We start from the raw sequence: 26,736 nt of genomic DNA, 5'->3' as shown, positions 1-26,736 counted from the left end.
TTTCTTCGAGACTGAAGTCGCCGTTCTTGAACTTTTGAAACCAACTCTTTGCTGTATTATAAGAGAGTGCTCCCTCACCCATCGCACCGCATATGTTTCGTTCCGCTTCCATTGCTGAATGACCAAGACGAAATTCATAAAGAAGAAGCAATCTAACGTCTCGACGTTCAAGTTTGATGATTGTCATCGTGGCAAAGTAGAAATGGATGAAATGAATTTTTTCTGAAAGGGGAAGACCCGACCTTGACACGACCTACGATGAAAAAATTTTAAAACTTTCTAGAAGTTTTGGAAAAATATTTGAAAAAAAGTACAAAAACTTATGGGACAACCTGATACATAACTTTTAAGTTTATTACAGCTTTCCCTACTCCTTACTTAATAATCAGTTAATTTCAGATGCCTTTGTACAAGCTCACCTACTTCGACGCCCGCGGTTACGCTGAGCCAGCTCGTATTCTATTCCATCTTGCCGGAGTCCCATTTGAGGATAACCGTCTCACTCACGGAGATGGATCCTGGGAAAAGATTAAAGACAGTTAGTTTTATATTTCCACCAGCTAGCTATTTCTACAACTCAAATCTTACAGAAACCCCATTCGGACAAGTCCCGGTCCTGTCTGTCGATGGATTTGACATCCCACAATCTGCTGCAATCATCCGCTACCTTGCCAATAAATTTGGTTATGCTGGAAAAACACCAGAGGAGCAGGCTTGGGCTGACGCTATCGTCGATCAATTCAAGGATTTCATGGGAGCATTCAGACAGCTCATCATGGCTCAACGCTCCGGAAAGCCTGCCGAAGAGATCGCAAAAATATCGTCAGAAGTCGCCATTCCAGCTAGAGATTCGTACTTTAAGATTCTCAATGGGCTTCTTGAGAAGAGTAAGTCTGGATTCCTAGTTGGAGATGGTCTCACTTTCGCCGATATTGTTGTCGTGGAGAACTTGACTACGTTGGAGAAGAACCAATTCTTCACCGCATCGGAGCATCCAAAGTTGTCAGCTCTCAGAGAGAAGGTCCACGCAGTTCCAGCCATCAAGACCTGGGTCGCCACTCGTCCAGATACTCAATTCTAAATTTGATCTGATTTTGGAATTGTTTCTTTAATCCTTATTAACCGAATAAAATATTTTTGATATTCATATTCCGAAAAATAACTGTTCATACCCATGGTAGACATCAATCCAACAGAAATTGTTTTAGGGAGCCTTGCACAAAAATTCCAGCCTGCCTGCCTAAAGTATTTGAAATTAGGGAATAAGGAGAGAGAGAGCACGATATAAACATCAAACGTTGTAGTTCACTCCAAATTGAAAAAAAATAGGCGGTAGGCAGGCACGGTAGAAATGTAGTCCAAGCTTACCTTATTTTAAAGTATATTAAAACAATAATTTTGTGTAACATACCGAATTTCCTCTATAAGTTTTTTTGCACCTCGTTGTTTCACTTTAAGAGCATATATCTCAGCTGTCGGTTATTCTATCAGAAGATTGCCAACCAGGGGTGTGCGGCAAATTTTCCGAATTTGCCGAGTTTGCCGTTTGCCGAGCTCGACAAATTTCAAAAAAGTAGATTTGCCGAATTTGCCGAGCTCGGCAAATTTCGAAATTTGCCGCACACGTCAAAAATTTGGCAGGACAATTTTGACCAAAACTGTTGATTTTTGCGCCAAAAATTTGGTAAAATGACACAAAATTGAGTTATTTTCATGTTTAAGCAGACACACCACACGGAACTTATTCATACACCAGTTGTGTGTTAAGAATGCAGTAGTTTTGGTGCTCACAAAAAACATCAAAAAATATCAAATTTTTCCGAGTTTGTCAAGCACGGCAAATTTGCCGAATTTGCCGTGCTCGGCAAATATTGGAAAAATAGATTTGCCGAATTTGCCGAGCTCGGCAAATTCTGAGATTTGCCGCACACCCCTGTTGCCAACTAACAAAATATTTGTTATATCATTTTCTATTATTTTGTAATTAATTTTTCATCATTGTCTTTGAAATAAACCGAGATATATCCTTTCAAGACAAAACAATACTATTAGTAAGGTTCATAAATCTAAAGAAGGTGTCAATGTGTTGAAACCACACCCGAATTATGTTTTGAACAACTAATTGGGTATTGTTGAACAACATTTTCAAAGCCCTCTAGAAAACTGTCAATATGAAACCAAACATCGGCCATAAAATACGACATACAAGTGTTGACAAAATAAGAAAGAAATGACGACTAACACTACATTCAGCGAGAAATCGAAATCAAGAAGTTCATTTTGTTATCGTCTTTCGTTTTTATTAATGTGTTGACAGTATGGAATTAAAACTTTATAATGGAATTTTCCACTTTCTTTTAAAGATGTGTTTGGAAAGTGCTTTATTTAGTTTTATTTCTCATTTTTAAAGAAGACAGTCAAATCTGATTTCCAAAACTTTTCGCTTTTAAGAGTTCAATTATGCCTACCTACAAACTGTCCTATTTTGACGTTCGTGCCTACGCTGAGCCAGCTCGAATCCTCTTTCATCTGGCGGGAGTTCCATTTGATGATCATCGTTTTCCACATGGAGATGGTACATGGGAAAAGCTTAAAGACAGTGAGTTTTTCTTACAATTAGAGGTGAACTTCAAAATTGGTAAATTATATTGAAACCTTGTTTGATTTCCAACGTTCAAATTACAAAACTTCCTATTGTTGTATGATAATCGGTTTTTTTAAGTTAAAATTATTATATAAATGTAGGAAAAGATTTGCTCAATTTGAAAATCCTATTTATTTTAGTCGAAAATTTGAAAAAAATTCTAATCGTGCTGAAAGTTGACGTTTGCCATTAAAAGTGTTATGTAGCAGTTATTCTTAACTTTTGTTCATCAGACACAGACTTTATCCCTATTTTTTGGACACATTATTAAATGATAAGGTTATGTAACAAAGCCTCAACCCGTTCCCACTTTTTCTGTATTATTCCACAATATTCAATATAATTTATAATTTATAATTTTTCCTCTTTTTTTTTCTCTTATTTTCACGTTTAAATAAACGTATTCAATAATAATAATAATGTATACTGTTCAGATCAAACGAAATTCTTCCTAAATTTTTGTTCAAAAATTTCTTATTGAAAATTTACAGTCTATTTGAAGTATTTGTCAAAAAACGGGCCCAAGAAATTTTCAATCACAAATATTTATCTGAAATTTTCCAACTATTTTATTTTTTCCAGAAACTCCATTTGGCCAAGTTCCAGTTCTATATGTGGATGGATTTGAAATTCCACAATCTGCTGCAATTATTCGCTACCTTGCCAATAAATTTGGATACGCTGGAAAAACTCCAGAGGAGCAGGCTTGGGCAGATGCTATTGTGGACCAATTCAAAGATTTCATGAGCCTATTTAGAGAGTTTAAACTTGCACAAAAGGCTGGAAAATCGGATGTGGAAATTGCCAAAGTTGCCTCAGAAGTTGCAATTCCTGCTAGAGATTCGTATTTTGAAATCATCACAAACCTCCTTGAAAAGAGCAAGTCAGGATTTCTCGTTGGAGATGGGCTCACATTTGCTGATATTGTCGTGGTGGAAAGTCTTACCAACCTGGAGAAAGTTCATTTTTTCGATGCATCGGAGCACCCGAAATTGGCAGCTCTCAGGGAGAAGATCTACGCAATTCCGGCAATCAAAAGCTGGGTGGATATTCGACCAGATACTATTTATTAATTTAGTTTCTGGATTTCTTTTGTGAATAAATTGAAATAAATTCAGAAATATTCATGCAACTATTTTTATACTTACAATTAGAACAATTTTATTTTGGCGGGGACCGCGGACAAATAACGGGCGAGACCACAAATCAGGGGTGGGCGGAAAACGATTTTTTCTGGCAAATAGGCAAATAGCCGGAATTGAAAACTTCCAGCAAATCAGCAAACTGGCAAATTGCCGGACTTGAAATTTTCGGCAAATCGGCAAATCTGCAAATTGCCGGAATTAAAAACCTCCGGCAAATCGGAAACCGGAAAATTGCGGAATTAAATTTTCCGAGAAACCGGCAAATCTACAAATTGCCGGAATTGAAAACTTCTGGCAAATCGGCAAACCAGAAAATTGCCGGAATTGAAATTTTCGGCAAATCGGCAAATCTGCAAATTGTCGGAATTAAAAACCTCCGGCAAATCGGAAACCGGAAAATTGCGGAATTAAATTTTCCGAAAACCCGGCAAATCTACAAATTGCCGGAATTGAAAACTTCTGGCAAATCGGCAAACCAGAAAATTGCCGGAATTGAAATTTTCGGCAAATCGGCAAATCTGCAAATTGTCGGAATTAAAAACCTCCGGCAAATCGGAAACCGGAAAATTGCGGAAATAAATTTTCCGAGAAACCGGCAAATCTACAAATTGCCGGAATTGAAAACTTCTGGCAAATCGGCAAACCAGAAAATTGCCGGAATTGAAATTTTCGGCAAATCGGCAAATCTGCAAATTGTCGGAATTAAAAACCTCCGGCAAATCGGAAACCGGAAAATTGCGGAATTAAATTTTCCGAAAACCCGGCAAATCTACAAATTGCCGGAATTGAAAACTTCTGGCAAATCGGCAAACCGTCAAATTGGGCTCAGGCTCAGGCTCAGGCTTTTGAAGTCCTAGTTTCAACAAAACCAAAAACCACAACCAAAAACCAAAGTGGCAGGAAACGGCAAAAGATCAATCGTTTCAAATTGTTCAAACACAACCAAGCATCAACTGCCAGCACACGTGAAGGCAGAGACATAGACGGTAAACATATAGTATAAAAAGGGTTGGCAAAGTTGTACAGAAAAATAATTGATGCGATTATTTTGTTGTCCAATTATTTTCGGCGTTCCAGTTTTCCTTTTTTGCGTATAAATACTACTTCATTACAGAAAAGTTGTCAAAAATGCCTACCTACAAGCTCACCTATTTCAATGCTCGTGGATACGCTGAGGCCGCACGTATCCTCTTCCACTTGGCAGATGTTCCATTCGAGGACTTCCGTATGACACACGGAGATGGAACATGGGAGAAGCTTAAAGACGGTTAGTGGAGATTTGGGGCCTACCGATTGCCTGCCTATCTTATTATAGCGCGATATTTTGATAAGAAGTTATGGATGGCATTCAAATTTTAAAAAAAGTTCTGACAATAATGGGAAAGCCAAATTTTCTGAGCACACGGTCTTGGATGGGTTAAATTTTTTTCAAAAAATTGTAGGCATCATTTTTCGTAAAAAAGGCATTCCAAATTAAAACAAAAAATTATTTAAAAAATTTCGCCGGAAAAATCAATTTTTTTTATAAAATAGTTTTAGGGCTATGTATATGTAATTGTTTCGAAACTTTTTTAGCGGGAAATTCACAATAAAAAAAACATTATTTTTCACGATGAAGTTTTGGATGGGATTCGAATTTTAATCTAAAAATTTTTTTCTAGAAACTTTTACAACTTCTGGAGCTTTTTGGAAAATTTCTGAAAATTTTGAAATTTTTAGAATGCTCCAAATACTTACTCACATATATATATTTTTTCAGGCGCCCCATTTGGTCAAGTACCTTACCTGACCGTTGATGGATTTGATATCCCACAATCTGCTGCAATAATCCGCTACCTTGCCAACAAATTCGGATATGCTGGAAAAACCCCAGAAGAGCAGGTTTGGGCAGATGCCATCGTTGATCAGTTCAAGGATTTCATGGGATCATTCCGCGAACGTATCATGGCACATTTCGCTGGAAAATCTCAGGAAGAAATTGCAAAGATCACTTCTGAAGTAGTGATTCCAGCTAGAGATTCGTACTTTAAGATTCTCAATGGGCTTCTTGAAAAGAGCAAGTCAGGATTCCTAGTCGGCGACAGTATCACCTTCGCGGACATTGTCATCTCTGAGAATATTACTACTTTGGAGAAAAATCAATTGTTTGTTGCTTCGGAGCAACCAAACTTGGCTGCTCTTCGAGAGAAGGTCTATGCAATTCCAGCTATCAGGAAGTGGGTAGAGGCTCGTCCAGATACTCAGTACTAAATCGAAAATTTTCTTGAAATTTTGTTCAATGAAGTAATATAATTACAAATTCGAATAAATTTTTAAAATGCACCACTATTTGCATTCTTATTTGCAATTTTCCTCTCAATCGCAGCTGCCTTCTTCCTCTAAAACCCGCACTCAACATCATTCTCAACAACACCGTTTCTGCCAAGTGCACGCGTGGCCTGCTGGATAACGAGTTGGTCTCTCGTTCCGACTGCCACAGGTTCGTGCCCTCTCACCGCCTCTCTACCAAACACTTGCAAGTTCTGTTTATTGCAAGTGCATGGAAGAGGCGAATAGAAAACGGAATGATGTCCACTCCTTCGATTATCGTTCATTGGATTGCGGGCACTTTACCTCGTTCGACATTTTTTATTTTAACTTAAAGTAGAATTTTGGATTTTATTGACTCTCCGTCCGAATTTTTATTGACTCTTCTCCCACCTCCCCCCCCCCCCCCCCATCCATTTCTTGGTTTTTGGTTTATTGATCTCCACGACAGTTTGATAACACTTTGCGGAGGAATTTTTCCCAATCATTTTGCTTGCAGAATCACACAAGAAAACTGTCTGGTTGTGGTTTTCATTTAACTAAAATGCCATCCTACAAGCTGACCTATTTTAACGTGCGTGGATATGGAGAACCAGCTCGTATTCTGTTCCATCTTGCCGATGTTCCATTTGAAGATTTCCGAATGACCATTGGAGATGGAACATGGGAAAATCTCAAAGCCAGTAAGTAATAGCGACCTTGAAACGCCATATTAAAATTTAAAAAAAACTGAAATAAAGTAGCCAAGACAGAAATTGAACATTATTTTTTGTTTCTATTTAGAAACTCCATTTGGACAAGCCCCAGTCTTATCAGTTGATGGATTTGAAATTCCACAATCCGCTGCAATCAACCGCTACCTTGCCAAGCAATTCGGATATGCTGGAAAAACCCCGGAGGAGCAAGCCTGGACTGATGCTATCGTCGATCAATACAAGGATTTTATGGTATCAATCAAAGAAGTGGGAAAAGCAAGCGCTGCTGGAAAGTCTGCCGAGGAGGTCGGGAAGATCATCCAGTCAGATCTCGTTCCGGCAAGAGATGCATTCTTTGTGATAATCAACAAGATCCTTGAGAAGAGCAAGTCCGGATTTTTAGTTGGAGATGGTCTAACCATCGCAGATATTGTGATTGTGGAATGCATCACAACTTTGGACAAACATCAGCTCTTCACTGCATCGGAGCAACCAAAATTGGTCGCGCTTCGAGAGAAGGTATATGCGATTCCAGCAATAAAGAAATGGGTTGAGATTCGTCCAGATACCCTGAACTAGGTTTGTTTTAAATGTGCTGATATATTAATTCAATAAATCGTTATGTTATGTTCATGTAATCTCATTTTATTTTCAAATACGTTAATTCTGAACGTGTTAATTCTATTTTTAACTTTATTTTTCTATCTAGATTGAAGCTAAACTCAGTTCTGTTCAATTTTACAGTTAAAAAAATTTTATGGTCCAGGATACATTTTTTAAAATTGTACAATTGACCTTAAATTGTTATTTTTCTCTGAAATACTTTGTAAAAATTAATCATGGTTTGACTTTTTCTGTCAAATATTTGATAAGACTATGCGGAAAGACTGCATTTTTCCAATGCTATTTCGAAAAATTGTTTGATATCGGAATCACACTATCACACATACCTATATTTAAAACAGACAGATCACTATGCCTTCCTACAAACTCACCTATTTCAACGCTCGTGGCTACGGAGAAGCTGCTCGTATTCTCTTCCATCTTGCCGATGTTCCATTTGAGGATTTCCGTATGACCCATGGAGATGGAACATGGGAAAAGCTGAAAGAAAGTAGGTCATTTATATGTGGCAAACACTAAACTCAAAGTAAGTATTTCAGAAACTCCACTCGGACAAGTCCCGGTCCTATCCGTCGATGGATTTGAAATTCCACAATCTGCTGCAATCATCCGCTATCTTGCCAATAAATTTGGATATGCTGGAAAAACCCCGGAAGAGCAAGCTTGGGCAGATGCCATCGTTGACCAATTCAAGGATTTCATGGGATCCTTCAGAGAAGTCGGAAAAGCACATGCCGCTGGAAAGCCAGCTGAGGAGATTGCAAAGATCATGCAATCAGATGTCGTTCCGGCTAGAGATGCATTCTTCGTAATCATCAATGGGATCCTGGAGAAGAGCAAGTCAGGATTCTTGGTTGGAGATGGGCTCACTTTTGCCGATATTGTAGTTGTGGAGTGCATCACAACTTTGGACAAAAATCAGTTATTCACTCCAGCGGGAGAGCCAAAGTTGGTTGCTCTTCGGGAGAAGGTCTATGCGATTCCAGCTATCAAGAAGTGGGTCGAGATTCGCCCAGATACTCAGTACTAAAGTTTGTTGTAAATTGTTTGATAATTGAATACAATAAATAGTTTTAATATCTCCTTGTAAAAATTCAAATTATTGTGGGAATATAAATTCACTAGTGTAATTTAATTTTCTAAAAATTTCATAGTTCTGTTCGCTACAGTAACAGTGCTGCTTGAGTACCGAAGATAATTCTCAAGTGCTTCGAACCACTCTTTTCATTTATTTCATACTCATATGTAACCTAAAACATAGAGCTGTGTACTGTTTTACTATTGAGTACGAAAATTTTATTTCAAACATGTTATCAAACAATCAATGGAGATGTGAACAACCCGTATTAGATGATAATACAATCAATGGAAAAGAAAATACCCTGGGTTTTCAAAAAAACATACAAACTACAACAAAACGCTCTATGAAGCCAATTCCATCGAATGCGGAGTAGGAGCAACTGCACGTTTCCGTCGGAATAAGAGCTTAATGTCATGCGTTAAAATGAATATTACTGGCAACAGAATGAGAGCATGAAGCATTCCAAGTATACCGACCAGGATCACAGTCTTCCAGAATACTGCTACAACATACGCACGTACAAACATCAATGGGAACATGCCAAGAATCGTGGAGAGCCCGGACTGCATTACTGGCCAGGCGACTCCGCGGAAGGTGCTTAGAAGACGGTCACGAGTCTCGGCGTAGTTATGTGATCTCCAGAGTTGCTCCTAGAAAAATATGAAGTTGGTTTGAAAATGGGGTACGGTTGTTTGGTATGGTGGATGTAGTGTGAAGTATGTAAACATCGTGTGGGGCTGTCCCATTACGGTTTGATCTACAAAAAAAATGCGGGGATATTTCGCCAAGAGAAATGTGTTGAAAATCAGTTGAAATCTCTGCGTCTCAACTCCCGCATTTTTTGTAGATCTACGTATTTCAAACCGAAATGGGACTCTCTGACACCACGTGATGGTACAATAGTTTAAAAATAAGATCATAGATTAGGGTACTGTAGGGTTAATGCATGTTTCAATTTTATAGTATAGTATTTGACTAGAATGCCAGTACAGTAAGGGGTACTGTAGCTCGGGCGTCTTAATAAGTGGCTTAGCTTGATGGGATTACTGTAGAGCTAATTTAAGTCAGCCACACACAACTTTTAGTGTTGTGATTCTTTATGAAACGGAGATTCCTCGTAGAAACGGAATCCCAGGTTACTGTATTTTAGACTACTGTAGATTAAGTTTTTTGAAACTATTTTTTTACAGAACTACAGTGCTCCCACAGTACCACAGAAGAACTCCTACACTACTCCTACAGTGCCCCTACAGTAGTCATACAGTACTACTATAGTACCACTACGATACCCTCACACTAAGCTGAAAAATCCTTACATCCTCATGCACATGAGCAAAGTAGTGATAGCAAACATGAGCCGAATAGTCCACGGAAAATCCAATTGACATTAGCATAGATATCAGTGAAACTGCATCGAGATTCACATTCCATAAATGGAGGTACACAACTATTCCGAGACATATTGATACAATTGACACTGCTACAGAAATAATTGCCTCGAAATTCATGATAAATACCAACACTAGAAGGGACATTAGTACGACGGCGGATACTGAAAAAAACAAATATTTGGAAGTTTTAATATTCTGGTACGGAAAAAAAAACGATAATTTTTAGAGTTTCTTTACCTGACGTGGATATAAAGTTGAATGGGGCTGAAGCTGCACTTTCCGTGGGAACTTTTTCAAATGGATGATGTGAAAATACTTTGAAATAGGTCGAATAATTCTTCAAAATATCCCGACGGTCCTCCAAAAACGACTCGACTTCCAGGAAATTGGTGAAATTGCGATAGGTAATTGTGAAGAAGAATCCATCGATAATTTCATCGCCATTCGTGTCATTTGTCATAGTGACATATTTCTCGTCCATTCCATATTCCCTATAGTTGTTAACCATATCCTCTTTGTGCCAGAAGTCTTCAGTTTCACCCCAGAAGGCGACTGCCTAAAATTGAGAAGAACAAATATTTTTTAGCTTATGAAAAATTGTACAGAATGAGACCCAACACTTTTTTGGAAAACTTGGGAAATCAGATTTCAGAATTTTATAGACAGGCTTTCTGACGAAACTAGATCCAAATAAGATTGCGTAAATTAAAAAATATTAATTCTCGAAATAGAATAAAAAAGAAAAGAAACATCTCATTTTTGCTGAGACTTAGGCTTAGGCTTAGGCTTAGGATTAGGCTTTAGCTTGAGCTTCGGATTAGGCTTAGGCTTATGCTATACATGAAAGTAACCATTTTTCTAGGCACTAGGGTTTTGCCAATTGAAATTGGCAACACCAGGAAAACCTCTCTAGCGAATTTCTCCAACTTTCGAGCACATTTCTCATAGAGAAGCTAGAGCTTCGCTAGAGAAACTTTCAAAATTTCCAAAAGCCCCCTTACATTAGAATATTCTCTTATCCACAAATTCGTGTTCTCCTTGCCTGCTCCATATTTTGGCATTGTCTCCAGGCTCTTTACCATCTCCTCAAACTTCAACCGAATTTGCTCATCATCAAAATCTGGCATCGGATAAACCCCAAAGTTTACGACAAACGCCTCGCCCAACACGAAATTCTGCATGCGACGGGAGATGTCGGTGAGCGGAGAGTCTTCCAGATACAGGTTTTCCATGTCAAAATTTGTGTTGACATGAGAGACGAGGGCAAGGCAGATCTAAAAGTAGATGGAAAGATTGAAATTTTAGATAGAAAATTAATGATTTTGTTTTTTTTTTATTGAGAAGTTCGTTCGAAGATTAACACATCTATTTTGGACAGTTGCACCACGGGAGTGGGCCGGAAACAATTTTTTCCGGCAAATCGGAAAATTGCCGAAATTGAAACTTCCGGCAAGTTGCCAATTTGCCGAGTTTGCACGAAAAACGGAAATTTCCAGAAATTTTCGGCAAATTGTGGTATTGCACTTTTTTGTTGAAAATTTCAGAATTTCATTTTTAATTTCAATCGGCAAAACTGTGCGCATCCTATGAATTAAACAATTTCGGCAAATTGCCGGAATAGAAAATTTCCTGTAAATTGGCAAACCGGCAAATTGCCGGAATTGAACATTTCTGGTAAATCGGCAAACCGAAAGACTCACCAAAATATGCCCAATAAATGCCAAAACCACCGCAAGTTTTGCCACTGGAGTATGCAAGAAATCGATGAAAACCTCTAGAATACTTCTGGTATGAGCCTCCTGAGAAATCGTCGGCACAAATGTGAGAAGTGAGGCCAACGACGAAGATGAAGCGCCTTCTTCTTCCTTAGTTTTCTCGATTTTTGGCTCATTCTTCACCAATTCCTTCTCAATATCCACTTGTTTCCTCACAAAAATGCCAACTAAAGCCGTGAAAAAGGTCATCTGATATATAAAATCAATGGCTAGAGCAACTGTTGTGTATAGACAGAAGAGCTGTACAACTGGCATGTTGGAGAACAAGCCAGTGGCAAAGCAGGCCACATCTGAAATTGGAGGGTTTGTCTAGAATTGTGTGGGGTGCTTGAGAAAGGTACCTGTAACTGAAGTGACTGTCACGGAGGCTCCAGAAATTGCTACAGACTGGCCTAGTCGCACTTCAAGTGATTCTCCTTTTCTGAAAATATTATGTTGTTGAGCGGAGGGACGAAGCCTTTCAGACTAGCAAAACTTACGTGGACTGTCTCCATCCGGCCAAAATCAAAAATGCATCATCAATTCCAATAGTTACCACCAAAAATGGCACAACTGTTAGAATGTTACTGAATGGGTACCCAATACCCCATAGCAAACCGGTAGTTGTCCATAGAGCCATTCCGGGGGATAAGACTCCAACAATACTCTGAATCAGTAGGCTTAGGATGTGGCTTAGGCTTAGGCTTAGGCATATGATTAGGCCTAGGCATAGGTCTAGGATTTGGCTTGGGCATAGGCTTAGGCTTAGTCTTACGCTATACCTAAACATCTAAATTTTTCTAGGACCTGAGAAAATGCAAGGCAGAATGAAAATTGTAAAAACCCTCTCAAAAAAAAAGGAAATTTGGACAGCTTTAATTCCGAGTTGTAAGTTTTATTTCTAGAAATTAACGTTTTGAATTCAGTAGAGTCGTTGTGAGCAACTTACCTGCCAATGCTGACTGGTGTATAATGGGAATCGAACAAGAGTCACCAACATGAAACACGTGAGCACAACGATTGTTAGGCCAAGGAAGGGTAGAGAGGTAATTGTGATGGCTCTGGAATTCCTAATTTTAATTTAAAATTTTTGATCAGATATTTAGACATGATGTGTTTTGATCAAAGTAACCGCAATTTAAAATTTTAGGTAAATCGGTTGGGTTTTCAATGTTTAAGTTCCTACCTTTGCTCCTCCAGTTCCCTTGTCCGTGAAAGCACTGAGTACTTGATATGATGTGATAGGTCGGAAATCGACGCGAAGAATGCCCGAACTTTATTCTCAAAGTCAGTGGCAAGAGCTCTCCCATTCGGAATCGATGTATCCACCATATAATGCAGTACAACCATCTTGGCCTCTGTCACATAACCCTTTTCAATCTTTAAATCTCCAAGGGAATAACCGACGAATATTTTCTTCTGAAGAGCTTCAGCATTTGGGAATGTCAACTTGAAAGAGCTTCTTGAAGTGTCATTGAGAGTGGCTTGGAGGAATGCGAGAACTGCTGCGTTACTGTCGTTACAGTATACTCCACACAAGTTTTTGTAGGCGATGTGGCGGGTTCCGTCGAAGGCAGTGATGTTGTCAGCGACAAACTGGAAATTATTGTAGGTAGGCATGTAGGTAGGCAAGTAAGTAGGCAAGTATGCAGGCAGGTAGGCTGCCTGCAATCTATTTCGTCACCTAATTCTTACCTTATGAGCCTGCGAAACTTCACCGAGTGCTTCATTGGTCAAAATGTTGCCCCGATTCTTCTTGGACACCAATATTTGCATCTGAAAATTTTCTTTAGTTCAGATACCAGTTTCAAAAAGACTTACTCGATGATGATGAGATCCCGATGCATACTCGAACCTCTTAATTCCGGCTTCTTCTACTCTTGATAGACCATTTGTCGGTGCATAAATGTCCCAAATGTCGTCTTGAGTGTGAAATGATAGAAATCCATATGTCGAGAGAATTGTGAGTAATGAGGGTATTAGCTGAAAAGTTGTATGAGGTTATAGTTTGGGCTTATTCCTAGGCTTAGTTTTAGGCACAGGCTTAGGCTTAGGCTTAGGGCTTGGCTTAGGTCCAGGATTAGGTTTAGGCTAATGCTGATCATTAATCTTAGGCTAACTCTTAGACTTAGGCTTAGGCTCAGGCTTAGGCTTAGGCCTAAGCTTAGGATAAGGCTTATGCTGAGGCTTAGGCTTAGGCATAGGTTTAGGCTTAGGTTTAGGCTTAGGCTTAGGTCCAGGCGTAGGCTTAGGCTTTGGCTTGAGCGTATTAACATGAAATTTTTATGTGGTTATATTCTTGCAATTTATTTTGAGAAATTTATTTTTTGAAATTTTTGCGAATTTTTGGGTTTTTTTTGGGTTTTTTGGGCTTTTTTGAGGGAAAAAAATTTCAAAAAATTTACGGAAAATCTTACAATAAAAAAGAACGGTTTCCTTGCCACAAATTGCCCATACCAGTCGAAAAATCGTTCCAATTTTCGCATTTTCTGAAAGACAAGTATCAAGTTATAACGTAAAAATACAATGGTGTGAATTTGCTGCAATAATCCCGATGAATCAAGGTTGGTAGTAGGCTAAACCGAAACCACAAAGAAGACTCAACACGAATTCTCTCATGAAGCGAGACGACGGCGGAAAATTGAAGAAAATGAAGAACTGGGAGAAGAATTGGGGAAAGTGTTAGAGGATCTGGTAGGATTATAGAGAAGTTGAACTGACGAAAATTTTGAATCGTTTTGAAAAGGAATCCTTTGTTTTTGGTCTTCGAGAAAAATAATAAATAAGAATGCTTCTAGTTTTACGTACGATAATTCAAATCGTGGTGGGACACAACAAGAGCGGCAAAATTTTTGCATATGTGTAATAAGGTTCAACTATAATATATTATCTTAAGTTTCGGTAATAAAGAATTGTTTGGATATTTTTTTGAAATAGTTGGGAACAATTTTTTCAAGGCTTTTTTTAAAGTTTTTTTTAACGATTTTAGGTTTTAAAGGCTTAAATTTTTAAATTTCACAACCTAAATTTGAAAATTCTTTCATTATTTTATACACAATTTTATTTGTAAAATCCTCGGCACTGGGGAGCAAATTGGAATAATTACATGCTCTTTCAAAATGAGCTGCCAACTTTTGAGGAATGTGTAACAATTTTTTTTTCCAATAAAAACCGAAAATTTAAAAAAATGTCTAAATTCAGAGAAACCTTTTTTAAAACTTTTGATGATTAAATAAGTTAAAACCTTTAAAGTTTCCGAGGTAGATTGTAAGAATTTTCTAAAAATTGGGGACGTACTCCTAATTTTCCAAAAAATGTCAAAGTTGAAAGTTGGGTGCATATCTAAATTGTGAACATTTTCTTAGTTGACAAATTTTTGATCCTATCCCTCCCCGCTGAGATACATTGGCTTAAAGTGAGGCGCTTCATAAAACAAACACTGTTGGCTTGAAACAAAGAAATGCTTAATTGTGGAGGGTTAAAGGTGATGACAAAAGTGTGAAAATGGGGGTCTAGGAGAAGAGAAACAGAGAATTCAAGTAATAAATAGTAGTAGTAAAAAGACACGGAACCACCGCGCCCATGTCCTCCGCACATAACTACGCAGCTAACAGCCTTACAAAAAAGAAAAGAATGGCTATAAACATGTGTACTGTCTTGCAATACTTTCTCTCAAACCAAATATTTAATTTTTTCACCTTCTCTCCAACAGCTGCTGAAGCTTTTGTCTGTGTCCCTGTCCCCGATAAGATTCTTGCGTAACACCTTGACGGACACGTAACCCGTTTTTTCACCTTCAACTGTTTTTTCATTGAAGCTAATTAAGTCTGAGAATTTTTTCTTGAGACAAAGAGGTTGGGTACAATGGGACGGAAACAAGGGAACTTGGAAGGCTTCTCCCTTTTTTGAGGTGGCCTATAACTTTTTTGAGCCTAAAACCAAAAAATGGCCTAAAATATGTGAACCTAAAAATGCAATCTAATCTCATGTTTATATCACATTTTTATGCTAATTGTAACACGGTGTGGATTTTTTAACAAATAATCAAAAAAAAATGTTCCAAGAATTAATTCATTCTTAACCATTGCGTAAAACGTGGCAATTTTTTGAGTTTTTAATGGATTTCAGCTGTTTTAATTCAGCCAAATTTCAGCTCCGTTTCAGTTTTTGTTCATTTTTTTTAAAGATGATCAAAGTTGACAGTATTTTCAAGGAAGACATTAAAAATAAACTAAAACAGCACATTTTGTAACAGAGAAGAAAGTTGTTTAAATTATGTTAGAATTGTAACTATATCTCTAATTATCACAATGGTAAAGTTTGAAAAAAAGTTGTTAACCCAGTGGCCAGTTAGAGGACTTTTTCTGGAGCAAGATCCATATACTTTGCCGTTGTTTTTCTCTGTTACAAAATGTGCTGTTTTAGTTTATTTTCAATGTCTTCCTTGAAGATGCTGTCAACTTTGATAAGCTTTAAAAAAAAAAGAACAAAAACTGAAACGGAGCTGAAATTTGGCTGAATTAAAACAGCTGAAATCCATTAAAAACTCAAAAAATTGCCACGTTTTACGCAATGGTTAAGAATGAATTATAATTCTTGGAACACGTTTTTTTGATTTTTTGTTAAAAAATCCACACCGTGTGTAAGTTTACTAATAAAACACTATCTTTGTTGTAATCTGTTTTACTAAAAGTTTTGGAAATTAAAAAAAAAATTCCTGGCACAAAGGACACATCGCCAATTACAAAAATGATAATTTCCTTTTTTTTTAATTTTTTAAAATTTAATTTTTAAATTTATCCTCACCAAATCACAGACTAAAACAAAAAATATGTCTATAAGTTTTAGAGATCCCACTAAATTCAAACATCACTGTTTTTTTTTTGAAATTTCTGGTTTTGAAAAAAGTTCATATGATTCATTTTTTTACAAATATTGACAAAGAATGATCTTCAAGCAAAAATTGATATGATATACATAATTCGAAAAACAATAACATATTGATTCAACAAAAAAAACCCATAATTATAGAAACTATTTTAGGTTATCCGAGAGTAGTACAAATTTTGAATTTTAGGTCCTAGACTCGAGTAGCCGACAATTTACGGCTCCCACAGTTAACTGTGGCCCACAATAAACCGTGGTCATTTTTGACCCGGGAGATGTCGGCTGCTTTGTTCAGCGAGCCTATCTCAAATACGCTCTACAGAACTTATCACTTTTCAATTAAACATATCAATAAAATTGGTTTTTATAAAAACCTCCTTAGCAAAAATAACATCCATAATCATAAAAAGAGAAGGATGGCAGATTTGTTAACAGGATGAAAGAGATATGATAAGAGGGTCATGTATATACAGAAAGAAGGAATCAGTGTCTGCCAAAGCATCGAATTTAGACTGGTTTCGATAACATGATAAAAAACAGTTACGGATGAAAAAAAGAACACATGTCGCAGAGAGATTATTGATTGAATTTTGAAGATAATGTAAATGTAAATATTTTCAAAAAAAAAACGAAAGCAAAAACAAAAACCGTTAACTGGTTTTTATCAATACGGTAGGTAGGCAGGCACGTAGGCACGTAGCCAGGTAGGCGCAAAAACAGGTAGGCATTATTTTTTAGTTGAAATCTGAGTGAATTTTTTACTAATTCTCAAAATTTTTCAGCAAAATTTTTTAGGGCTAAAATCGAAAATCGAATTAAATTAGAAACTAAATATCATCTAGGCAGGGTTCAATGTTCCACACAGATAACAAGATGTTTTGAAACATCAATCAGCCGTATAAAAAATCAAAGAAAAAAGGGGGCGGAGTTTCCGATTCCTGAATTACTGTAGAAACATTGAAATGATCATCAGGTGATTGTGACACCTGTTATCTAGAATTAAATCTTAAGGTAAAAAAAGGAGGAGAAGAAGAAAAAAAATAATAACAGCAGCCCCCAGATGTTCCCATCTCTCTAGACACACAGAAGAAAACGAGTTTGGAAAACCATAGTTTTTGAACTGAAAAAATCGAGAGGGGGAGTGTAATGTGGCCGAATATTGGTATTTATATATACACTTTTTGAAAGAGGGCAATGAAAATAACACTAAATTATAAGTAGTCGTTCGGGAGGTTATTGCAGAACTGGTTCGGGTGTGGATCTTGGGGAAAGGGGTAGGTGAACCTGCAGAGCAGCAGCCGAAACCTCACGGGGCATCTACTGGTAGTTTAGCCCGCAGGGTGTCGGCTGCTGTTTCAGGTTTGCTGCGTCATTGAGCAACCGACGTTTCGCAGGCCGTAACTACTTAGGGGCCCTTTAGATGTCCGCTGCTGCTATTCCATAATACATTTTGCGAATAAAAAATATTTCTACTTGTTAAAAAAAAATTTTTTTCAAAAACACTAAGAAAAATGAAATTTTCTAGCCACCTATTCCATAGCAATAGCATTCTATAGCCAACTATTTATCAACTTTTTGCGGTGTAGTTTACGATTTTTCATAGTTTTCGTAGTTTTTGTATTGTTTCTGATTAATGACAAAAATCGAGGTATGTGGATTTTGGAAAACTTCTTGCAGCCGACACCTCCCGAGTCTCCAGATCGCTTGGGCTCGCGATATGTCGGCTGCTTTTTTTTAGCGCTCAAATATTAAAATATTCAAAGCACAGAATTCGAGGGGAAATTTTTTCCAAAACAAAATTTTGTAAACATCAAAAATCTTGAAATGTTTTGAAAATCACATAAATCGTAATAATTCCAGTTTTCATTTTCTCAGTAAATACTTTCAACTTTACATTTCATTACAGTTTCACACAACTTCAAAAAAGACTGTGAGAAGCACGGTGAAGATAGGATCGGAACGTAAATAGAGTGGATAGACGATTCAAATTAGGGAAAAGCCAAGGAGAAATGTCATTGAAAATTCAACTTGCGCAGCACACAGCTTCTGCCCCGCTATGATGTGAATTAGGCAGATTGTTGGATGAATAGAGAGGGAAGAAAAAGGGAAATTGAAGAAGAGGAAGAAGCAGATGAAAGAGAAACAACTATATCTACACACCATTGCCTGACACTCTTAGACAACACAACAGTTTTCAAAATAATATAATATAGAAAGAGAGAGAGAGAGAGAGAGAGAGAGAGAGAGAGAGAGAGAGAGAGAGAGAGAGAGACTGGTTTAATTGATGGTGTCATCTCGTGGATTGCGGCGCGGATGAATGGCAGGAAGAAGAAGAAGCAATGAACGGCGCCACGGTTTGACAGGTGTGGAGGTGTATAGTGTTGGCGGCCCCACATTGGATCAATAGCGGCCGACAATATACGGGTTTTCCAATTACAGCAGCCGACACCTCGCTGGAAATCTAAGACATTTAGGGTTGCTCTACACAACCCGAAAAATGTCGGCCGCTACCTGAGACGCAAAATTCGTATCAAAGAATTTATGCCAGCCCGTAATCTGTCGGCTGCTAAAGTTAGCTCTTCTGTTCTCATGGAAAATTTTGAAACCTTCAGTTCTCATGTTGACGTCTAACGGGTCTAACTTGCGATAGACGCCCTCTCAGAGCCAAATGAGATTTTCCCCACCCACAAGATGTCGGCTGCTAAATCAATTGCATCTCATCATAATTTCAAATTCTTGCGTGTAGACATTCAAGCGGCCGACACCTGACGGGTTTTTTTTCAGGAACCTTGCACACCCGTGAGATGTCGGCCGTTTCCGGCAGACGACGACTTTTTTACGGAATAAAAACCACGGTAAGATTCAGGTGAAAGTTCCCATGGATCGGTTTTTGATGATTTGCCAAAGTATTCAAGAGAAAGACTTAATTACTCATCTTGACGTAACTGAGCGGAGGGTAGAAGGGCAGAACAATTAAATTAAAATAACTTTCCAGTTGAACGACACTCAATTTTTTTTTGTTTCTGTTCAAAAAGTTTTAGGAAATAGGGTTACTGTAGGATTACCGGTTTATTTAGAAGGGTCTAATAACATGGTTAACGATCAAATTGAGCGCAAAGTTCAAAATATTGGACTACCCAAAATTGTTTTCTACAATTTTCAAACTTCAAGAGATATGGTTTTCTGACAACCGCAAACCGAAAGAATAGACAAATTCTTCCCGAGAATCGGGGGGTACAATTGAACTTTCCATTGTGTCCGTGACATCACAATGTATTGTCTCCGAGGAGGAACAATTTGGTCATTCAATAATAAATGCAGAAATTAGAATGTGAATTGGTGTTGGGAAGAGGGGAATGAATTGAAGATGTTGGAGTAGAGCGGTAGATGAACCTGAAAATTTTGTGCCCGTGCTATGTCGGCTGCTAAAATCTCAGCCGTTAACGACAGCCGACTTTTTTCTGGAATAGAAACCCTGTTAAGCTTTTTGGCAAGTTCTTCTAGTTTAAAAAATATATAAGCTTACAGTTGTCCTGGATCCCAAAAAAAGTGAAGTATTGGAAAAATCATTAGAAATTACAATGATTCCAAGGCGCAAATTGCCAAAATTTTTTGTTACATTTTTTCTTTCCACCTCAATTTCTTAATTGAAATTCATCCGAAATTCCGATTTTTTGCTTGAAAATCAATCGTCAAGATGTTCAGATTTTTCTGGACGATTTTTTTTGGATTAGCGAAAGTTTTGAAATTGTCAAATTTTGGTGAGAAAGTCGAGTTTAAAATTTTCAAAAATTTTGATGCTGCCTGCCTATGTACATACCTACCTACCTAACTACCTATTTATAATAATAATAACTTTATACAACTTATCATATAAATACAAATAGGAAAATAAATTAGAATAAATATTGAGATCAATAACGTGGCCTTTTGCATTATCAGCTTCTATGAAGTTTGTCTTTTTGGCATGCTTCCAGGAAGAATACATCGGTTGAAGTATGAATTCGGATATTGTCAACTGCACATATACTTTCAGCTAGGCCAAAGTTCTCGCAGATAAAAGCGATCTGGAAGTTAAATTATGTCAGTTTTTGCAGAAAACCGTACTATTATACCTTCGACGTATTAATCGGGCACTCAAACTTCGAGAACTGCCAAAGAATGCCTGTTTGCTCATGAGGAGTTGAGAACGGGCAGGTGAGCTGTCCATTGGCTAGGCAACAGGCAATAAGGCGGGTGCCTGAGGCGAATTCCAACGCGTCAAAGATTACCTGGAATTGAGGTTTTATTCCAGACCGGATTTAGGACATTTACAGTCGAATTCCTCACGAAACTCAATATTTTTACGATTTTTTAAATGTTATGAAAGGTAACACCAGGTAGATCAAAACAATTTCCGTAAAAAAATTGCGATATTTTTTCCTGATAACTAGACATAATTTGAGGACACACCAAAACTAATGTTCCAGTCTTACAAACTAACCGTATGAGCCTGAGTCATCTTCGTTTCAGTCTCCATTACCGCAATCTCTCCAACCGGAACAATTGCCTCGGAGAAGCTCGACATGTGAACTGAAAAATTTTTATGTTTATTTTTTTCGTTCTACTTTATTTAAACCTTTTTTCAAGTGAAACTTATTAGTGACACCTGGCGGTGTAGTCCATCCGCAGAAATCTTTTTCAAAGAGACAGCCTCCTGGAGTCGAACAGGTGGATGGGATTCCCATAGGGATTCTGGAAAAATTATAGTGTATAGTAACCCTACAGTAGCCCTACAGTACCGCTACAGTACCCTTAAAGTAACTCTAGAATAGCTTTACAGTAGCCATACAATAATCCCACAATGACAACACAGTAACACCACTGTAAACCGACGGTAACCCTACAGTAACCCTACAGTGACCCTACAGTAACACTACAGTGACCCTACAGTAACCCTACAGTAACTATAATGCCACAGTAACCCTACACTAAGCCTAATCTAACCCAACAGTACCCTTACAGTAACCCTAAAATAACTCTACGGTAACTTCAAAATAATTCTACAGTAACCCTACTGTAACCCTATAAGTACCCTACAGTAACCCTACAGTATCCCTATAACCACTCTACAGTAACCCTATAGCAACCCTACATTAGTCTCTCAGTAATCCTACAGTAACCATACAGTAAGCATACAGTAACCTAATTCATTTTTACTACAGTATTCTCACAATTTCAGATTTTTTTGCTAAATCTACTTACCAAAAAGACAGTAATCCACCCAAATTTGAAAGTACAGCACCCCTACAGTAACCAAATTTCTCTAGATTTCCCATTTGGGTGAACCCCTGTTGTAGACTACAGTACCCCTACAGTTAAGATAACTCACGGCTGATGCTGCTGAGAAGGCAAACTGAACACTCCATTTTGTGCCTGAACTTGCATTGGCTTCCCCTTTTGAATGAATTTTACGATACTTTCCGTGGAAATCGGACGAATCGGTAGATGCTCCACTGGTTTCAGCTTTTTATGAATCTTAAATTTTTCATTGCATTCTGGAAGTTTTTAGGCTCAACTTACAGGTAGCCCATTAGGATCGATGGATTTTTTGGAAGTTTCCACTATTTTCACTGGAGGTTTTCCGGTTACAGTTCCAGATTTTAAAGGCGAAGGGGTTGTAGCCGGGATTATTTTAGATTTGGATTCTTTCTGAAATAATTTTTGCCAATATCATTAAAAAGTTCAGGTCCTTCAAGCTTACAGTATCAAAATCCACTTCCTCTGCCGCCGCCTCCTCATCATCATTGGACTCGTAGTTCGGGTCCAAAAAGTCCACAAATTCACTTCCCAGCAGGTCGGTTAACGCTGAAAAGCATATAATTTTCTATAGATTTTCTTGATTGTTTGCTCGAAATCATACGATCTACAGGAGCTGGAGGTTTTGGAGAGGCCGGGACCACCATTTTAGCGGAGGAAGATGCCTTTGATGCTACGACTTCTGAAAAATTCTAATATGATTTAGAAATTGCAAAAAAAAAACAGAAAAACTTACGTTTAGCATTAACCTCGTCCACAACTTTTGCAATTTGTTGATCGACATTTTTCAGGTAGGCCTGGAAAAATTGGATATTTTAAAGAATAATGCCGAATTTTTAGCAAGAAGTTTTATTAGCTGCCCAGGATCTGAACCAGGGGTGGGTGGCAATTACCGTTCGGCAAATTTTTCTGTCGACGAGCTCGGCAAATCGTTTGCCGGATTTCAATTTGCCAGAAGTTTTTAGGAGGATTTTTATAAGACGGAAACAGTAAAACTGTGCCTTGTTGAGTTTTTTTTTCCTAGATATTTTTATAAAATTTTTGTACGCGTACAATTTTGCCGATTGAAATTGAAATTCTGAAATTTCCAAAAATAATGTGCAAAACTACAATTTGACGAAAAATTTTTGACAATTACTGTTTTTCGGACAAGTTGGGCAAAACGGCAATTTGCCGGTTTGCCGATTCGCCGGAAGTTTTCAATTCTGTCAATTTGCCGATTTGTCGATTCGCCAAACATTTTCAATTCCGTCAATGTGCCGATTTGCCGATTTGCCGGAAGTTTTCAATTCCGTCAATGTGCCGATTTGCTGATTTTCCGGAAATTTCAACTCCGTCAATTTGCCGGTTTGCCGGTTTACAGATTTGACGGAATTTTTCAGTTCCATCAATTTGCCGGTTTGCTGATTTGTCGGAAATTTTTAACTCCGGCAATTTGCCGGTTTGCCGATTTGCCGGAAGTTTTCAATTCCGCCAATTTGCTGATTTTCCAGAAAAAATCGTTTTCCGCTCACAAAATTGTTTTAAGTTTTACCTGTTTATCTTCTTGTTTTTTGAGCTCTTCTTTCATTTTCTGATTCTTCTGAGCCAACTTCTCCAACGTAACACTTGACCGAGCCTTCTGCAAATTTCACAGATTATCAGTTTTTCAGAACTTGTCCCCGTACTTGTCTCGTCTTGCTGTGCTTTGTCCTCTTCTTGGTCACATTTCCCTGAACTTCATGAGTCGCGGCATGATCATCACATGAGTCATAGTCGACGGAAATTCGGTCAACGATAATGGTCGCCTCGTTGCCCGAATCCATTTCAGCATCCGCGTTTTCCACGATAAACACCAACTGAAAAAAAAATGGGAGATGGAATCGCATTTATTGGCTGGCAAATTGGGTGATTCCGTTGGGAAAATAGGATGGTTTTGGAAGGAATGTAGAGTGATAATTTATTCAGCCTACGTCTGCCTTGTGCCTACCGTGAAATTGCAAATTGTTCGAGTTGATAGATGTGAAGTGCGCAAAACTACACCGTACCAAAGCTTAGCAGTAAAAGATAGTAGATATGCACATAGGTAGGTAGGCATAGGCATAGGTAGGTAGGAGGTAGATAGGTAGGTAGGTAGATAGATAAGTTGGTAGATAGATAGTAAATAAGCAGATAGGTAGATAGGTGGGTAGGCATAGGTAGGTAGGTAGGTAGATATTCTCACCCTAAAATTCTTTCTCTTTTCAATGTTGTGGAACTTGTAAGTATTCAGCTTGCTCTGCTTGGAATGCCGAGCCATCTGGCAGTTTTCTGTGACTGGACTTCCATCGCCAGCCAGTTGCCAGCAGATTTTCAGCATTGCATTAGCACTTTGCCAATGTCTAAAAGATAAAAAAAATTTTATAAGGTGGTTATGGGGAACAATTTGATTTTCAATAGTGATGAGTTAATTGGCCATTTATTAATTTTTCTTATATTCTGTCAATTTCCGTAGAAAATTTTTAGTAACTCGACAGTTTCTATCAAACTTTGGCAACTTTTAGTCGAACTTTGATAATTTTCAATTAAGGATTGGTAACTTTCTGCCAAAATTCGGCAACTTTCTGTCGAACATTTATAGCCTTCTGTCAAAGTTTGGCAATTTACTTTAAAATTTTGTTCAAAACGTTGACAACTTTCTATCAAAAATTGACAATTTACTGCCACAGTTTGACAACTTCCTGTATAACTTTTGCAATTTTTTGTCGAAGATAGACAACTTGCTGCCAAAATTGAGCAATTTTCTGTCGAGCTTTAGCAACTTTTTGTCAAAGTTTGGCAACTTTCTGTGAAACTCTGATAACTTTCTATCAAAGTTTGGCAATTTACTGCCAACGTTTGACAACTTTCTGTTGAAGTCTGGCAACTTTCTGTACAACTTTTGCAATTTTCTGTCGAACTTAGAAAAACGTTTAACAAGTTTTGGCAATTTCCTGTCATAATTTTAGCAGGCAACGATTTTCCATAAGTTTTGAAATTACTAATATATTTTTTTAAAATTTTTTCGTACTATACTCTAAGACCCTTCATTTTCTGCCTTTCCCAAAGCTAACACAGCTAACAGTTTTCAAATACAATCCATTTAGCAGGCTTTTCCCCGTTCCACACGATTGAATGTCGGTGGCAAACGAGGCGTATCAAAATGAAACGGATATGTTTCTCTTTTATCTATTTAAAGTTGGATAGTTGAACAGAAATACTGATACAATTATTTAATTTTCTGTGAAATGTTTGGGACAAATTTTGAAAATTTGAAATTTTTTACCTGAACTTTACAGTAGCCTGCCCGGAAGCACTACAAACCGCACAAGAAATCAACGATGACTTTTTCTTATTCTCCACTCGAATCGCATAGTTTCCAGATGGCGGTGGCCGGCTTTTCCCAACCAGAAAAACCTTTCTAAACTCATTCAAATCAAGCTCATCAGCACTCTGAATCTCCCATTGTTCTTCTTCTCGAGTCGTCGCCCAACAACAATCTTCAGAGAAATCACAGTCCAGAGACGATTTTGAGAAGGCTGCAAGTTTTTTTGTTAGGGGATTAAGGATGGAAAAACTTGAAATTATAGGGTGTTGCAATGTTACGTAAGCTTCTAGTCGGAGATGAAAATCTTTTGGGCACTTGAAACACTTTCAAAATTGACCTAGATTCATAAAAAGTGTGATGTTTATTTTGAAGGGAGACGGAGGAGAAAAAGCGGTTTTCACATTTAGTTTGCATATATATACTAGGCGAATTGAAATTTTGAACCGCTAGGATTTGACCTAGGAAATTGGAATTTTTCATCTAAATTTTATACCAATTTTTCAAATTTAAGATCAAGTTGGTAAAACTTCAGTTTTCACGTATGCACAAAATTCCTACAAGACATCGGACCTCATGCCTACTTCGAAAATACGAAGGAATCGCTAAAATAAAAATCAGAAGGTAGGCAGGCAAGCAGGCATCAGGCACGCACCTAATCTTACAAATATGCCCGCTTAGTATGGCATAAAAACTAGAAAGTCTAACTGATAAGATAAATTGGCAAGATGTCAACATTTCAAATATAAGTTCAAATTGGCAAAATTTAAAATTTCACCTCTTTGACAACCGTCACTTGGCAGGACATAAATTGGTGACTTTTAACTTGAACAATAAAAATTTTAGAGGCAATATATTGTCCAAATGTTTCTCTATATTTCAGTAGTTGAGGATTTTTTTTAAAAACCAAAGACAACCTAGATATGAGATGCCTAAGTAGAGAGAGTTTCCAAAATTAAAATCTAAAGTTTTATTTCGAATTGTAAATTTGATATTTTGACAGTATATGATAAAAATCAAGTTTTTAAATGTTTTTCAAAATTTTTCAAAATTGGCACATTTTTAATTTTTCTCAGTAAGCCAAATCTAGCATCTACCAAAATAAAACAAAACATACCTCCTATTCCCAAACACGCCGAAATATAAAGCAGAAGATAAAAGTTCATTTGAGATACAAAACCGTTTAAAAAACTTTCCTTCTCCCGGTGAAGGATACGCGGAGAAGTGGGCGGGGTGGCAGCTAAAGACGTCTGTTAAGTTCGAAAGGAGAAGAAGCTTCTGTGGTCATAGTCATACCTGTCAGCAAACACGTTTGCGCTGGCTGCGCTGGAGAAGGCGTCAATCCAATTGTGTACGAGTGACCGGCCGCGCCGTTGGCTTTTCCCTTGTACTTTCGATTTTTTTCAGGAAAAAAAAAAACATTATTCGTCATTGATAGCTTTATGGCATTTACCAACATCAGTAGCGAAATGGTTTTTAAAAAACTTGGCCTAAGCTTAAGCCTAAGACTAAGATTTAGCCTAAACCGTCAGTGGCGAGCGTCAGCTCGCCACTGACGCCAAGCCTAAGCCTATGCCTAAGCCTATGC

General features: G+C 37.7%; 7 protein-coding genes and 4 non-coding genes across 12 annotated transcripts; 8 read left to right on the top strand and 3 right to left on the bottom strand.

Annotated features, from left to right (window-relative positions):
- Positions 1-393: 393 nt before the first annotated feature.
- Positions 394-1,147, top strand: gst-39 (glutathione transferase). Its single transcript, NM_064718.5, has 2 exons — positions 394-538; positions 591-1,147. The coding sequence occupies exons 1-2, from the start codon at positions 400-402 to the stop codon at positions 1,079-1,081; spliced, it is 630 nt and encodes a 209-aa protein (NP_497119.1). The 5' UTR covers positions 394-399; the 3' UTR covers positions 1,082-1,147.
- Positions 1,148-2,448: 1,301 nt separating this feature from the next.
- Positions 2,449-3,772, top strand: gst-29 (glutathione transferase). Its single transcript, NM_064717.2, has 2 exons — positions 2,449-2,599; positions 3,227-3,772. The coding sequence occupies exons 1-2, from the start codon at positions 2,461-2,463 to the stop codon at positions 3,715-3,717; spliced, it is 630 nt and encodes a 209-aa protein (NP_497118.1). The 5' UTR covers positions 2,449-2,460; the 3' UTR covers positions 3,718-3,772.
- Positions 3,773-4,903: 1,131 nt separating this feature from the next.
- gst-28 (glutathione transferase) lies at positions 4,904-6,116 on the top strand. The gene is made up of 2 exons (NM_064716.6): positions 4,904-5,056; positions 5,549-6,116. The coding sequence occupies exons 1-2, from the start codon at positions 4,918-4,920 to the stop codon at positions 6,037-6,039; spliced, it is 630 nt and encodes a 209-aa protein (NP_497117.1). The 5' UTR covers positions 4,904-4,917; the 3' UTR covers positions 6,040-6,116.
- Positions 6,117-6,281: 165 nt separating this feature from the next.
- On the top strand, positions 6,282-6,416 carry Y53F4B.48. Its single transcript, NR_003421.1, has one exon. It is a non-coding gene; the product is annotated as a small nucleolar RNA Y53F4B.48 (small nucleolar RNA).
- Positions 6,284-6,419, bottom strand: Y53F4B.58. The gene has a single exon (NR_051940.1). It is a non-coding gene; the product is annotated as an Unclassified non-coding RNA Y53F4B.58 (non-coding RNA).
- A 182-nt stretch (positions 6,420-6,601) lies between these two features.
- gst-27 (glutathione transferase) lies at positions 6,602-7,420 on the top strand. The gene is made up of 2 exons (NM_064715.8): positions 6,602-6,779; positions 6,880-7,420. Exons 1-2 carry the CDS (start codon positions 6,641-6,643, stop codon positions 7,368-7,370), a joined length of 630 nt encoding a protein of 209 aa, NP_497116.1. The 5' UTR covers positions 6,602-6,640; the 3' UTR covers positions 7,371-7,420.
- A 336-nt stretch (positions 7,421-7,756) lies between these two features.
- gst-26 (glutathione transferase) lies at positions 7,757-8,493 on the top strand. Its single transcript, NM_064714.9, has 2 exons — positions 7,757-7,905; positions 7,955-8,493. Exons 1-2 carry the CDS (start codon positions 7,767-7,769, stop codon positions 8,443-8,445), a joined length of 630 nt encoding a protein of 209 aa, NP_497115.1. The 5' UTR covers positions 7,757-7,766; the 3' UTR covers positions 8,446-8,493.
- Positions 8,494-8,695: 202 nt separating this feature from the next.
- On the bottom strand, positions 8,696-14,130 carry ptr-20 (SSD domain-containing protein). The gene is made up of 12 exons (NM_064713.6): positions 14,059-14,130; positions 13,463-13,624; positions 13,337-13,417; positions 12,828-13,237; positions 12,591-12,702; positions 12,142-12,308; positions 12,004-12,083; positions 11,588-11,952; positions 10,889-11,161; positions 10,125-10,443; positions 9,813-10,048; positions 8,696-9,146 (listed from the first exon to the last, which is right to left on the bottom strand). The coding sequence occupies exons 1-12, from the start codon at positions 14,125-14,127 to the stop codon at positions 8,838-8,840; spliced, it is 2,583 nt and encodes an 860-aa protein (NP_497114.1). The 5' UTR covers positions 14,128-14,130; the 3' UTR covers positions 8,696-8,837.
- A 4,347-nt stretch (positions 14,131-18,477) lies between these two features.
- On the top strand, positions 18,478-18,498 carry 21ur-12457. Its single transcript, NR_051939.1, has one exon.
- Positions 18,499-20,361: 1,863 nt separating this feature from the next.
- On the bottom strand, positions 20,362-26,416 carry Y53F4B.27 (MAM domain-containing protein). 2 transcript variants are annotated; one of them, NM_001027296.5, is made up of 14 exons: positions 26,266-26,416; positions 25,110-25,362; positions 24,030-24,186; positions 23,494-23,664; positions 23,361-23,447; positions 22,563-22,623; positions 22,431-22,508; positions 22,272-22,375; positions 22,091-22,219; positions 21,900-22,045; positions 21,147-21,262; positions 21,012-21,100; positions 20,644-20,799; positions 20,362-20,595 (listed from the first exon to the last, which is right to left on the bottom strand). In NM_001027296.5, the coding sequence occupies exons 1-14, from the start codon at positions 26,312-26,314 to the stop codon at positions 20,467-20,469; spliced, it is 1,725 nt and encodes a 574-aa protein (NP_001022467.1). In that variant the 5' UTR covers positions 26,315-26,416; the 3' UTR covers positions 20,362-20,466. The 2 variants fall into 2 exon arrangements, with proteins under 2 accessions (NP_001022467.1, NP_001359689.1); NM_001373824.2 differs by lacking the exon at positions 26,266-26,416 and having other exon boundaries at positions 20,371-20,595.
- A 208-nt stretch (positions 26,417-26,624) lies between these two features.
- Positions 26,625-26,735, top strand: Y53F4B.56. Its single transcript, NR_051938.1, has one exon. It is a non-coding gene; the product is annotated as an Unclassified non-coding RNA Y53F4B.56 (non-coding RNA).
- The last annotated feature ends 1 nt before the right edge of the window (position 26,736 follows it).

Source organism: Caenorhabditis elegans, chromosome II (genome assembly GCF_000002985.6).
Source record: "Caenorhabditis elegans chromosome II".
Classification (NCBI taxonomy): Eukaryota; Metazoa; Nematoda; class Chromadorea; order Rhabditida; family Rhabditidae; genus Caenorhabditis; species Caenorhabditis elegans.
The sequence above is the reverse complement of the archived record's forward strand: the minus strand, read 5'-3'. Positions and strand labels throughout refer to the sequence as shown.

Excerpts from the sequence above, each read along its gene's own strand:
- gst-39 (NM_064718.5), top strand. The coding sequence starts at position 400 with ATGCCTTTGTACAAGCTCACCTACTTCGACGCCCGCGGTTACGCTGAG. Across the intron at positions 539-590 it reads CTGGGAAAAGATTAAAGACA|AAACCCCATTCGGACAAGTC; the intron begins GTTAGTTTTATA and ends CAAATCTTACAG.
- gst-29 (NM_064717.2), top strand. The coding sequence starts at position 2,461 with ATGCCTACCTACAAACTGTCCTATTTTGACGTTCGTGCCTACGCTGAG. Across the intron at positions 2,600-3,226 it reads ATGGGAAAAGCTTAAAGACA|AAACTCCATTTGGCCAAGTT; the intron begins GTGAGTTTTTCT and ends TATTTTTTCCAG.
- gst-28 (NM_064716.6), top strand. The coding sequence starts at position 4,918 with ATGCCTACCTACAAGCTCACCTATTTCAATGCTCGTGGATACGCTGAG. Across the intron at positions 5,057-5,548 it reads ATGGGAGAAGCTTAAAGACG|GCGCCCCATTTGGTCAAGTA; the intron begins GTTAGTGGAGAT and ends ATATTTTTTCAG.
- gst-27 (NM_064715.8), top strand. The coding sequence starts at position 6,641 with ATGCCATCCTACAAGCTGACCTATTTTAACGTGCGTGGATATGGAGAA. Across the intron at positions 6,780-6,879 it reads ATGGGAAAATCTCAAAGCCA|AAACTCCATTTGGACAAGCC; the intron begins GTAAGTAATAGC and ends GTTTCTATTTAG.
- gst-26 (NM_064714.9), top strand. The coding sequence starts at position 7,767 with ATGCCTTCCTACAAACTCACCTATTTCAACGCTCGTGGCTACGGAGAA. Across the intron at positions 7,906-7,954 it reads ATGGGAAAAGCTGAAAGAAA|AAACTCCACTCGGACAAGTC; the intron begins GTAGGTCATTTA and ends TAAGTATTTCAG.
- ptr-20 (NM_064713.6), bottom strand. The coding sequence starts at position 14,127 with ATGCGAAAATTGGAACGATTTTTCGACTGGTATGGGCAATTTGTGGCA. Across the intron at positions 13,418-13,462 it reads CGGGATCTCATCATCATCGA|ATGCAAATATTGGTGTCCAA; the intron begins GTAAGTCTTTTT and ends GAAAATTTTCAG. Across the intron at positions 11,162-11,587 it reads CATTTATTGGGCATATTTTG|ATCTGCCTTGCCCTCGTCTC; the intron begins GTGAGTCTTTCG and ends ATCTACTTTTAG.
- Y53F4B.27 (NM_001027296.5), bottom strand. The coding sequence starts at position 26,314 with ATGAACTTTTATCTTCTGCTTTATATTTCGGCGTGTTTGGGAATAGGA. Across the intron at positions 23,665-24,029 it reads AAAAGAGAAAGAATTTTAGG|TTGGTGTTTATCGTGGAAAA; the intron begins GTGAGAATATCT and ends TTTTTTTTTCAG. Across the intron at positions 21,101-21,146 it reads TAAGTTTCACTTGAAAAAAG|TTCACATGTCGAGCTTCTCC; the intron begins GTTTAAATAAAG and ends AAAATTTTTCAG.